At 37.1% G+C, this 14,141-nt stretch overlaps 1 protein-coding gene and 1 non-coding gene across 2 annotated transcripts; one reads left to right on the forward strand and one right to left on the reverse strand.

The window, feature by feature from the left end:
* Positions 1–1,748: 1,748 nt before the first annotated feature.
* On the reverse strand, positions 1,749–2,304 carry LOC116749691 (FUN14 domain-containing protein 1-like). Its single transcript, XM_032624335.1, has one exon. The coding sequence runs from the start codon at positions 2,302–2,304 to the stop codon at positions 1,837–1,839; it is 468 nt and encodes a 155-aa protein (XP_032480226.1). The 3' UTR covers positions 1,749–1,836.
* A 2,599-nt stretch (positions 2,305–4,903) lies between these two features.
* LOC116750035 lies at positions 4,904–5,010 on the forward strand. The gene has a single exon (XR_004348781.1). It is a non-coding gene; the product is annotated as a U6 spliceosomal RNA (small nuclear RNA).
* Positions 5,011–14,141: the final 9,131 nt, after the last annotated feature.

Raw genomic sequence — 14,141 nt, forward strand, 5'->3', positions numbered from 1 at the left:
ACACTGTATCGGATGAAATGTATCACGCAGATATGGCACACAGAAGCGCGGCTCAGGTTCTGCCTAACATAGAATATTTTTCCCTTTTAAGTGTACAGTCATGAAAAGCTAGGCAAGGCAGAAACAGAGAAAAGCTCAAAGAAGAAAAATGAAGTATTTATAAGCAAAATCACTTCATATTAAGAAAGTCGAGTTTTATTTAGCATTTTATCTGAGGCGCTGAGAGTAAAGGAAGAAAATGAAGATCAATCCCACATTCAATTTTAAGGAGTCTTGCAAAAATGAAAGCACACAAACTGTAACAATCTTGAAAGCATGAAATGCCTTATGTTTACAATACACAAAAAATACTACAGGGACTTCCTATCAAAGGAGATAGTCTGGGGCTTCCCTGGTGGCGCAGTGGTAGAGAGTCTACCTGCCGATGCAGGGGACACGGGTTCATGCCCCGGTCCGGGAAGATCCCACATGCCACGGAGCGGCTGGGCCCGTGAGCCATGGCCACTGAGCCTGCACGTCCGGAGCCTGTGCTCTGTAATGGGAGAGGCCACAACAGTGAGAGGCCCGCGTAAAGCAAAAAAAAAAAAAAAAAAACGGAGATAGTCTTAATATCTGCAAAGTCTTTCCAATCTGAAGATTCCAACACACGTTGTTCTGCTGTTTTTTGCAATTCCAACGTAGAACTCTGGACAAAACAAACAATACAAAAAGCTTTTCTAGGCCAAGGACCCTCTGAGGGAGTGTGATATCGGCCCCGAGAAACAAGTCAACTGGCCTAGTGTTGGGACCAACATAAAATGCTACCTAAAAAGCTGAAAGCCTCAGCATTTACATCTCAGACTAGATCAAAGAGATGATTCTCTTTAAACTACAATTTCATGATTATATAGAAAATCACTGTTCTTCAGACAATAAATTCATACTATACTACTAAGTATTTTAAGGTGATTTTTACCTCTTTGTAAAGAAGGGGTCAAAATAATAATTAGGATTTTTTTAAATGAAAAACAAGGTTCACTCAAAGTTAATAAAATGAATCAGTGACCCAACTATATGTACCCTCAAAATAATTAATTCTACCCAGGCTGCCAAGATAAACAAATGAATAAAAAAATTAGAAGCTTATATACAAGAAGATACTTTTACAACTATAGACATCAAAAAAAGAAAAAGAGCTTTAGACATGTAGTATTTCCCTAGAAGAGCATTTCCCTAGAAGAGCATTTGCTACAGTTATTACATAGTAAGCAAAGTAAGAATTGCAGGAAAAAACAACCTAAAAGTTGGTATTAAATTTGTTTAATATCTTTAATAATTCTATTATTTGTAAATTCTTCCATAAAAGGGCATTACAGTTCTTCAGTTTACTGCAAACATATCTTTAAAAAAAAGACAGCCCTACTGTTGAAGCTATAATACTAATTTTTAAATTATTGGCACTATACTAAAAAGCACGATGGAGAACATCTTATTTAAATAAAACGAGGATGATACTTCACTGGGGAATATAGCCAACAGAGTTTTTTCTCTCTCCATATCTACATCCAACGGTGGTGTTTTATAGGCAAATTTTAAGCAAATGCAAGTTTTTAAAAAATAATGAAAGCCATGTTTTGCTCAGGAATACTATTACACACAGATCATATAGATTGTTTTATAGCAGATACTAGTCTGCCAAATTTCAGATGGCGAAATGCTAAGCAGTGAGTTTGGTACTGTCCAGCTAGTTGTTTCTTGTCATCCTGGAGAATCTGTCAATGGGTAATGTTGAGACCATCTTGTCACCACAATTTCTCTTCTCAGAGGTGACTCCACTATGATAGAACATTCATACCCTTAAGATGCAAGGCCTAGCAAAAAGCCTCCCACAAATCCACTGGATATCACAATGTTCTGTTTAACAAATTCTGTTGCTTCTTCTATTATATTGTTGATTTCAGGTGCTGCCTTATTTGCTCGTTTCTTAATCTGTCTTTTTGCTTTGTTTACACCTTTTTCAACTCTCTTCCAGCCGATCAGCACATAGCCACTGTGACTGGCAGTCTGAAGGAGAAGAAAGCCACCATCTACTGTAGTTGCTGCAAGTTTTCCAACTTTCTGGAACAAAAATCCTGCACACCAGCCACTCACTCCACCCATTACAATCTGGGTGGCTACTGAGTATTTTTCTACCATAGGTCCAGAACTGTGGCCAAACACTTGATTCCACCAGTGGTATCTTCTTTCATACTCAGTTAAATCCAACACTTTGTAAGAGTCATCATCACTTTCATATTCTTGGGGAGGGGCATTCTGGGTCTCCATGATCTACTTTTTTTTTAAATAATGCAAGCTACTCAAACCCAAGATAATGACTTTTAATATGAGAGTACAAGATTTTTAGTTATAGAACAAAGATGGGGATAAGGGGCCTGAAACAACACCTAGCCCAACTTCCTTCCATCAGACCCATTTTATAGATTAGGAAATGGAGGCACCAAGAAGTTAACTGAATTACCCAAGAACATATAAATAGTATTCACCTCTTACCTTTTATGAACACTTACTCTTTATGTGATTATATTAAGGAATTATTAACTCATTAAAGTATGAAAATGGTATTGTGGCTCTAGTAAAAAATCTTATTTATTGGAGATAAATACTGAAATATTTGTGGATGAAATGATATGATGGTTAATATATGCTTCAAAATAAGATAGAAGTGAGGTGATTGAATGAATAGGTATAGATGAAACAAGATTGACCATGAGTTGCTAATTATTGAAGTTGAGTGATCTAGGATTTCATCTCACTCCTCCATCTTCTTTTATATGTGTTTGAAATTTTCAATCATTAAACAACTTTTTAAATAAAAAACTCTATAGTGGATTTTGTTTTTAACTATGATAGACTAAGTGGTACCTGTGGTAAACAAGCATAAAACTAGAAAAATATATGAAACAATCATTTCAAATGTTGGACAAGAGGCAGTACAGGATTATGATCCCTGATGGAACGGAAACAAATGATTTAAGTCACACATTACCCTTGTTTTCTGACCAGAGATAATTTTCCTTACCATGATGCAAAGATGGGGAACCCAAACAGAGCTGGTAGTCTCACTGAGCTGAGGAAACATAGTTCAAACGTGTTGAGATGAATGGAATTTTCTCAGAAAGGAGGGAGCTTCAGAAAGATACTCTAGAAATCTGCATGAAGTTCCCCTTGTAACTTCTACTGAGTTCTTAGCTGATCTTGCACAGTCCAAGACTCCTGAAGGCCAAGCAGGAAACCATCACAGGGGTCCTGCAGCTTACACAGGGCTGAGATACATGGAGTGCTAACCAGTCGAGAGGAGAGACCTCTGGTACTCAGCTGATAGCCAAGAAAGGCCACACCTTAGTACAATGGATATGCTAGCTCTAAAATAAAGACTAGATCTGCCCTAGCCAAGTTAAAAACAAGATTCAAAAGTACTGTGTCAATTCACAAGTAAATTAACTGCCATCAGAACAAAATTCAACACCATCTAAAAGAAGACAATAAAACCTAGACACTTAACAATATACTATACATAATCCAGCATAAAATTTAAAATTATCAGGTAGAAAAAGATCTCTCTGTGCTTTTCATTCAATTTTTCTGTAAGCTGTTCTAAAAAAACACTTGATATCGGGACACCACCAATATCAAGTGATATAGCATATGTGTAATTGGTTTTATAGGATAGAGTGAGAAAGAACTCTATCCTATTAACTATCAACTCTATCCTAATAGCTCTATTATTTGGAGGAATAATGCCGATTTTTTTCTTCAAATTTGATGGAAAATATCAGCACACAGCTCTAAGAAATACAACAACAAGAAAGATAATCACAAAGAAAATAACACCAAGACTCATTGTAATTACATTGTTGAAAACTAATGATAAGAGAAAATATTTAAAACAGCCCAAGACACATTACATACAAGGATCTATGATAAGAATTATTACTGACTTGTCATCAAAACCAACGCAAATCAGGAGACAATGGAATGACATTTTAAAAAATTACTAGAGGGGGAGGAAAAGGGGACCCATCAACATTTATTAACCTGTAATTGCATATCCAGCAAATAGATCCTTTAAAAAATTAAGGTGAAATAAACACATTTTCTTACCAGGAAACCTGCACTGCAAGAAGTGTTGAAGGAAGTTTAGGATGAAGGAAAATGGCATCAGGAAGAAAACTTGGATTTATACAAAGGAATAAAGAGTATGTGAAATGGTAATATATAAAATAGAAAAATCTATTTTTGAGTCTGAAAACATAATACATATCTGAAAAATCCAAATGTAGATATTTTAGGTTGTCAGTATGTCAATGGCCACCGTGGCTTTCCAATTTTGTGCTTTAAAAAAATTACAGCATTGTCCTTCTGCCAAGTGAGATTACAGTGAGAAGATTGTGGTCTATGAGGAAGCAGGTTCTCACTAGACACTGAATTGACCATCACTTTGATCTTGCAAGTCCAGCCTGCAGAACTGTAAGAAATAAATTTCTGTTGTTTATAATCAAAAAGAAAATTTACAGCCTTCATTAGATTGTGTATGAAAAAAACTGGTCATGAAATATAAATACATGGCAGTTACCTAGTGCGATCTCTGCTATACCATGCTTCTCATTTTCTGATTCCTTTGGATAACTTATTAGAATATTATATTAAAATGAAGCAGAAGTATAATAGGTGTATGTTAGCATTTAAATAATATTTTGATAATAATTTCTTCTCTTTTTATAATCTCCTATTGATTTACCTACTATATCATTCTTCCCCACTCCCACCCCCAGCCAACCTGCTGAGTTCACTTTTCCTCATATGTACTTTCAAACTGATAATTAAAAAGAGGGTATAAAAATAGTGTCAAAAAAAAATCTAGAAGGTACTCACTTCAGCAGCACATATACTAAAACTGGAATGATACAGAGAAGATTAGCATGGCCCCTTCCCAAGGATGACATGAAAATTCGTGAAGCATTCCATATTTTTCAAAGAAGACATACAGATGGCCAAAAAGCACATGAAAAGATGCTCAACATCACTAATTATTAGAGAAATGCAAATCAAAACTACAATGAGGTATCACCTCACACCAGTCAGAATGGCCATCATCAAAAAATCTACAAACAATATATGCTGGAGAGGGTGTGGAGAAAAGGGAACCCTCTTGCTGGGAATGTTGGTGGGAATGTAAATTGATACAGCCACTATGGAGAACAGTATGGAGGTGCCTTAAAAAACTAAAAATAGAGCTACCATATGACCCAGCAATCCCACTACTGGGCATATACCCAGAGAAAACCATAATTCAAAAAGATACATGCACCCCAATGTTCAGTGCAGCACTATTTACAATGGCCAGGACATGGAAGCAACCTAAATGTCTATCACAGAGGAATGGGTAAAGAAGATGTGGTACATATATACAATGGAATATTACTCAGCCATAAAAAAGAACAAAGTAATGTCAGTTGCAGCAACATGGATGGACCTAGAGTTGTCATACTGAGTGAAGTAAGTCAGACACAGAAAGACAAATATCATGTGATATCGCTTATATGTGGAATCTCAAAAAAGGTACAATTGAACTTATTTACAAAACAGAAGTAGAGTCACAGATGTAGAAAACAAATTATGGTTACCGGGAGATGGGTGGGGGAGGGATAAATTGGGAGACTGGGACTGATATACACACTACTGTATATAAAATAGATAACTAATAAGAACCTGCTGTATAGCAAAGGGAACTCTACTCAGTACTCTGTAATGGCCCATATGGGAAAAGAATGTAAGAAAAAAAAGAGTGGTTATATGTATATATATAGCTGATTCACTTTGCTGTATACCTGAAACTAACACAACATTGTAAATCAACTATATTCCAATAAAAAAATTTTTAAAAGGTAATTAAGGTAAAATAAGATCATATAGATGGGTCTAATTCAATAAGACTGGTGTCCTTGAAAGAAAAAATTAGGACATAGAGACACACAGAGAAAACAATCATGTGAGACACTGGGAGAAGAGTGCTATCTACAGGCCAAGGAGAGGGGCCTCAGAAGAAATCAGCCCTGCTGACACCTTGATCTTGGACTTGTAGTCTCCAGGATTGTGAGAAAACAAATTTCTGTTAAGCCACCCAGTTTGTGTATTTGTCATGGCAGCCCTAGGAAACTAATACATCCTCTAAGAAAGAAACTAATACACCCTCTAAGAAAGAAACTAATACAAGATAGTACATCAAAGAAAAAAATCTAGAAGGAAGAATCATATGTATTTCTACCTAAGTTCTTTCTGCAATTTGGGTTACAGGCATATATTTTTTAAATTGATGTAATTATGCTATAACTTTGTATCCCACTTTTTTACTTGATACTATACTGTAAATAGTTTCCAGTTTTTTATATACCTGTGTAATATTCCATGTTTCAGCTTTTATTCTTTTATTCATTTTTTTTAAGTACTTTATTTCAGTTTGGACATTTTGGTTGAAGAGTGGATACTTTTAATGGATATCTCTGTGTTCATATGTTTTTGGTTTTATTTATTTTTGTGTGAATTGTCTGTTTCTGATATCAGACTGGTACTTGCAATATCTCTTTGCAACTGAACAATCATTCACATCACAGAGGTTTATTTTTTCAACTTTCTCCCTTTTCTTGCATCTCCATCCCCCAAAAGTATAATCTCATCCATCCCACAGGGTCCAGTTCAGATCTTAACCTCTTTACTGAACTTTATCTGAACTTCTTGGATCCTCTGTAGTGCAGGATATATAGTGATAGTCAATAAATACGTGTTGACTTAAAATGAAATTGAATCTGGGACTAGTCATTTATAACTCAATAAAAATCAGTTTAATGACATTATTTTATTGGAAGTTGTGAAGGTTTGAGAAAACTGTAATAATTTAGCCATTAACTTTATTTTCCTTTTTGTGTATGCAAAAGAGTATTATATGTAAAAAAAATCTATCTAAGTCCAATTCTAAATGATTTAAAATTTTAAATTAAATGAAAGCAGTGTAATATAATTTAATTGACATGATTTTTTCATAGTGGTACAAAAATAATCGTATATTTTGTAATCTATAGCATCTTGAATTCAATAAATACACACTTGAGGTCAGATATGGTGGCAAGGAGAGTATATATTCTGGCTACCTGGGAGGTTAGAGAGGAAGACCCAGGGAAAAGGAGAGGAGCACAGAAATGAGGAATTGGAAGATGTCAAAAGCAAATGTCAAAATGTCGTGTCAGGACAGTTCTGTATATTTCAGAGTTAACACTGAATTACATACTCCCTTGCATGATTCCCTCATATTCCTTGTGTGCTGGTTCTGTCTTCCCAACCAGATCATACATTTTGCAAAGGGAAATGTGGTGTAATCTTCTCCCGTAGAGCTGGCAAAGCACTTGAGCTGCAAATCTCTGGTTGGTGTTTAGTGATTGTGCTTTGTTTCATCTAAGCATACACCCATCAGAAAGATATTTCTGTTTTGGACTCTAACCAGAAAATCAAATTATTCTTTTATTTTTCTGGTCTTATGAGTTAATATCAATCAGAATCTTATTAGTATATAAAAGATGCTATTCTTTATTTAAGACCACTCTGCTAACTAGACATCCCACTGACTGCACTCTCATGCTTGTTTATGAATATGGGAATATCACAAAAAGAAACCAACACAACTTTGCTAATGACAATATATAAACTGATGCTAACAAAGAGGAATAGAAATCTTTAAGTTTACCCCTTAATTCTCTTATGGTATATATAATGAAAAAACCTTAGTCTTCCATCTGCCTATGTAGGGAATAACCCAGCTCTTCCTACTGTGTGTTTCTTTCCTATGTGTCTCCCTTACTAGGTCCCACAGAACACTTCACTCTGGTAACCAACCATGTGGAGGTTTTTCCCCACATCAAGGAATTCTCCACGATACCAGCTGGGTGTTCTACAATCTAACTCAGTTCTGACACTGCCTATCTGGACTTAGCATCAGATCCCTCAGGTTAAGGGCTCAGTCCCACAAGATTGCCCCTCCTACCACACTTCAGATGCCAATCACTATTAGGTCCCCAGGTTACCCACAACTTCTGTCTGAGTTTGCCTACAAATCAGAGGTTCCAGTGACACCCCTCCTCAGGTCTGATTAATTTACTAGAGCTCCCAGAACTCAGGGAAACACTTACTGACATTCACCAATTTCTTAAAGGATATAATAAAGGACAGATGAACAGCCAGAGGAAGAGATACATAGGGCGAGGTCTGGGAGGGTCCCAAGCAAAGGAGTTTCTGTCCCCATGGAGTTGGGGTGCATCAGCCTCCCTCATAGATGTGTTCACCAACCAGGAAGCTCTCCACACCCCATACTTTGGGGATTGTATGGAGACTGTATTACTTAGGCATGATAGATCATTAACTCTATCTTCAGCCCTTCTTTCTTCTCAAGATATTGGAGGGTGGGGCTGAAAATTCCAGGCTTCTAATCATGGCTTGGTCTTTCTGACGGCAAGCCCTCATCCATGAGCCATTTAGCAGTTCACTCAGAGTCACATCATTGGAACAAAAGATGCTCCTAGCAGTCTTAACACTTAGGAACTTACAAGGGTTTTAGAAGCCCTGGTCCAGGAACCAGGAGCAGAGACCAATATATATATTTTCTATTATTTCACAGTATACTATACAGATTTATTTTTAAATTTTTTCAAATATTTTAAAAGATTTTTAAAAACTCAACACATAAATAGGGAAAAATAAATAAACAGGAGTCTGGTGGAAGAGAAAGTAGTACAGGTGAAGAAAGCAAAGAGAGGGCATGATCCTAATGTCTGGTAGTAATGGATCAAGGTTGTTTGTGGATTTGCTCACTATTGACAATTGTAACCATACTAAAACATTTTGCTTTGAACAGAATGAGATTTTGGAGGAAAGGTCAGTCCCCAGATTTCTCATGCACTGGAAGTAGCCTCATTTTCAATTAAACCTTGAAGGCATATTCTGACAATAACACTGTTTTCATTACTCAGTGTACTTTAAAACATGAATGTGACTCAGGAAACAGATGTTATTAAAGTTTTTATATTTATCTGTACTAAAAGTGTCCATCCACTACCGGAGCTTATTTTTAAGCCAATGTTCTCTTCATAGTAAAATATTTTCATCAATTTATAATTTTTTCAATACAATATTTGCTCTGCAGATTTGGCAAAAGCGCGGAGGCAGATAGGGAGTTGGGAAAGAGATCTCAGAGTATTCAGGGCAGAAAAGGAAATATGTATGATGAAATGGAGGGAAGAAACAAAGCATATGCTCTGTGAATCTCAATTCGAAATGTCCAAAAACTTGATTCATCATCCACTACTACTTCGGTGGAAAGATGAAAAGAAGAGAAAAGTGGGGGAAATATTTAGAAAACTAAATTACCAGAACTTAGAGAAAAATATGGCACCGTGGAGAGGACACAGTCTATGGAATCACACCTGATCTTGAAGACCAGCTCTGCCACTAACCAGCTAATGATGACCCTAGGCAACTTAACCTCTTGGAGACTCTATTTTCTCATCTGCAAAATGTGTACATTTATAATACCTACGTCATTTGGCTGCCAGGAATGTTAAAGAGTTTTCTCTTTTTTGGCCACGCCGCATGCAGGATCTTAGCTCCCTGACCAGGGATCAAACCTGTGCCCCCTGTAGTGGAAGCGCGGAGTCTTAACCACTGGACCGCCAGGGAAGTCCCTAAAGAGCTCTTACTGGACTCTACTGATGATCCCTTTCCTGGGGCTTCAATCTCGTTATCTCTTTAGGCTCCTTTCCTCAGATATTTTTCCAGTCTCATGCTTCTCTTTGTTTTATTGTCCTTCATCTTGGATAACGTGATGCCAAATGCTGATCAGCACTTTCCCAAACGATTTTCATGGAGCCCAAATTCCATAAACGTTAATAGAACAGGATTACTTCCCTGTGGTCAAATAAATCTAGGTAATACTAGGTTAGAAAAAAATTATCAAGGTTCTTTTAGTGAAGAATTTCTCAGTCTTTAATATACTCATCATAAGTCTCCAAGAGAGTGCCTGTGGTTTTTCACACACTTAATTGACATTATGACTCTTTATCTTGAAGAATCATATGATGCTAGTATTACCCCCAAAATATTTTTTGGCAGTGGGACACAATGGCTCAAACTCTCTTAACGGTTACCACATCCTTTTTTTGACTCACTCCCTACTTTTTGGGAAATCCTAGCCTGGAGTTTCTCTCTCCAACTGCCCTCTTGCAATTGTCAACTGGGCTATAATTGGCTGAGTTAAAAAGATGTTCATTTAGTACAAGAAGTCCTGTCACTGATCATTAACAAGGCTGGGATGAAGAAGGTTCATCTAAATGGCAAAGGCTTTAAAAGATCAAACCTTGTTGATTCATAGTCTTGGCAGTAGAAAAACACAAGGATAAATGTACCATTCTTGTGACGGATGTTGCTAATGAGGCTTTGCATAAGTAGGGGTAAAAGGGTACACGGGAAATCCATGCCTTCCACTCAACTTTGCTGTGAACCTAAAATTGTTCTAAAAATAAAGTCTATTTTTAAAAAAACTGAAGAAACATAAAACCAAACATAAGGAGCATTCTGACATTGTGAAAAAGGACCGCTGGTGCTAGTAAATGTCAGATAAACAAAAGTTTTTCTTTATGGATTACTTTTAAATCATTTTAAGATTTCTATAATAACCAAGAATTTATATCATTTCGTTTATACCATTTATACTATTTTACATCATTTATCTACCTCATGACAACTTAATTATCCCAGTGACAGGATTATAAGTTAATACCAGGTGATCAGTTAGAATTTTGAATCTTGTGGTCTAAATCCTGGGTGACTTGAGAGATTAGCTAGCAGAACTATTCCAAGTCTTTAAAATATGATTCTGGGATGACATGAAGGGGGAATTATTTAATATTTTAAGACCGATTTTAGCTATCTTGATGTGATTTTATGATGAGCATTTTATACATGTAAGCATGTTTAACATGTTACAGCAAATTCATTTCACCAACATTTGGATAAGAGAATAGAAGAATTGTTCAACAACTTCCCACACCTCTTAAATAAACAGACTTTAACTAACACCCAAACTCCTGTCATTCTTTACCTCTTCTCTTGATGTCCCTATAAGCATATTCTATCTTCTCTATCTGCAGATTTCTGAGCTAGTTTTTCTGGGCAGATTTCTGGGCGAAAGATTTAACTCTACCATTGTAATAGGTGTCTTAGCTTGACAAGAAGCTGGGACCCAGACTCTCAGGACCCAGGGATTGGGAACACTTCTCTGTGCACCTGGCCTGGGCGGGGGGAAGCTCACAAAGCTCCTCTCTTCTCCTAGTTCCTCTCCCTGTTTTTTTGCACACCAGGGAGAATGAATATGGATCTGGTTTGGTCGGTTGTCAGGGCACTGTTTTGACTAAGTTTTCTAATGGGTACATTCACAGGGTTTAAAAGCCATAAGATTATGCCTCTCTTTCAACTCCTTTCTCCTCTTGGCTGGAGTCCTATGCCAGGGTCTGTTCCCACATGGTAGGAAAAATACTTATCTCCCCCTGCCCCACTCTTCTATACAGCTGCTGTGGCCTCCGCCAGCTCCATGCTGGGGCAAGCACATCTGTGCTATTCCTCTCTGTGGTGTCATCTGACCAGGTGCTGGCAGGTGTCCTTCGCCCAAACATTGGAGGAATATTCAAAGATACTGAGGGCCAACAAAGACTGACACGAGTCAACTCCACAGCTGACACTAGAGCCTCAGTTAATTGGAGACAGAGACAAGATTTGAACCCAGACAATTTGGTTCTCAAGCCTGTATTCTTGCATACTAGAGAATTCTGTCAAGTAAGTGATCTTACCTAGGACCGTCTTCTTGGGCAGAGATGAATAGGACTGAAGAGAGGGACAATTTTATTTGTAACACTTTACATTTTGATTAAAAATATTTGAAGCAAATATGATAAAATATTAAGTTATCCATTTGGAGTTGTGAAATGTATATAAAGTTTTTTTTCCAAAGAAAAGAAGATGGAGGAAAGAAAGAAGAGAGGAGAAAAAGGAGAAGGATGAAAAGGGGGAGAAAAGATGGATCTCAATTTCCAGATAGAAGACAAGAAGAAATTCCTCCCAGATGTCCTGTCTCCATCAAGCCCTTGCACCCAGCTCAGGTGCACAGCTCCCACCTTACGGGAACTCCAGCCCAAACTCATGGTCAGCAGACTTGGTTTTGAACAACTTAATTTCTCTCTGCTTTTCAACCCTGTTCATTCTTGTTCCGTGATGCTTTGCCCTTAGAGCTTGTCATCTTCCTGGTTTCAACCTGGATCTTCCTGATGATGCCCTGTTCTCCTCCCCAGCAGTGCTGTCTCTGCTACTTCTGCCCAGTCTCCCTTCCGCAGCTTCTGTCTACCCAGGTGAGGCATCCACTCTTCTCCCACCAGGTTTGTTTTGGCTCCGAGAGGGAGTGAGATCCAGGCAGTCACCCAGGAAGAGGGACTGACTTGGGGCAGGGTTTTCCCAACACTCCCCTTTGAAGTCACCGCAAATCAGTTGGGAGGTGCTGGCTTTGAATTAAGAATTTTCATCATTGAGGAAAATCCATTTCAGAAGAACATAATTATGGCATATTTGGAATTGGATTGAGTTGTATATTTGCAAAGAGATGAGGTTATTAAATACTCTGAGAGAAAGGGAAATTTAGAACACCAGTGAATTTAGTATTTTCCTGTTTCAATGAAAGTAGACCTCTACTGAGGCTGATGTTATTTTGTAGTACTGAGGAAAAAAATACATATGACTTCTTATGTTTGTCATAATTGTCTTCAATTTAAGCAACAACATGGATTAAATAGGATTTCGTGGGTTAGGGTGGGGAGTTAATCACTCTGTTTAAAATATTCCATGGAAAATTTATTTTCAAATTCCAGAGAAGTGAATCACCAACTAATTTGTATAATGTACTTTTTACTTTTATCTTATGCTAGATGACCAAGAAAACATACAGCACAGCCCCAATTCTCAGGAAACTTATTTCTGTGTCAAAAATGGACAAAATAGAATTTTTTTAAAGTGTTTTTGAAATGAGGTTGCTTGCTTGCCTTGGGCGTTTGAAATGAAGTCTTCCTGGATTTAAATTAGTCATGTTTCTAAGCAGCCAGTGTGTATGAACAGGGGCATGAACACCGGGTGGATGAGAAATGTTAGGTATGACCTCAGCCCAAGTAAACCTTTGAAAAAGTTGTTGTTTTCAGGCATACAAAAATAAAATAGATACTACTGCAGCTCTTTGATCCCATTTCCCTCTCTCCACCTTCAAAGGTAATCACCATCCAGAATTTGGATCCCGTAACTTACGTGTGTATCCATAGACATTATATGGTACAGCTTTAACGGCTTTAAATTTGATACAAATGGTGTTATACCATATACAGTCCTCTGCGACTTTCTTTTTCCCATTCCCTTATTTGTGCAATTAAGCCATGTTGAGGCATTTATTGTACTGCTATACATTCCTACTATTACTACTAATACTACTTCTATTGCTGTTGTTGCTATTAATAGATTTTACTTCTAGATCACATGGCCAATAAATTAGTATGAAGACATCATCATTTATTTATTCATTCTCCTGCTGATGGACATCAATGTGATTTTCACCTATTTGCCATTACAAATAATGCTGCAGTGAGCATCCTCTATGTGTCTCCTTGTGTACCTGTTCAAGAGTTTCTAGGGTAGACACCTTGAAGTGAAATTGCAGCATTATAGCAAATACGCATTCTCAACTTTACTAAATTTTGCCAAGTTGCTCTAGTGATCATTCTAACTTACTCTCTCCTCTCCCACCCCAGCAATGTTGATCCATATTGTCTCCACCCACTGGGATGGTCAGACTTTTAAATTTTTACCAATATGACAAGTGTGAAACGGTACCTCACTGTGGTTTTCATTTGCATTTCCTTGATTACTCTTAAGGTTAAACCCCCGTTCCTCCATGAATTGCCTATCTATATTCTTTGCCATTTCTATATTGTGTTAACATTTTTTTTCTTTTTAGGAATCATTTACATATTAAG

Source organism: Phocoena sinus, chromosome 2 (genome assembly GCF_008692025.1).
Source record: "Phocoena sinus isolate mPhoSin1 chromosome 2, mPhoSin1.pri, whole genome shotgun sequence".
NCBI classification, from domain to species: Eukaryota; Metazoa; Chordata; class Mammalia; order Artiodactyla; family Phocoenidae; genus Phocoena; species Phocoena sinus.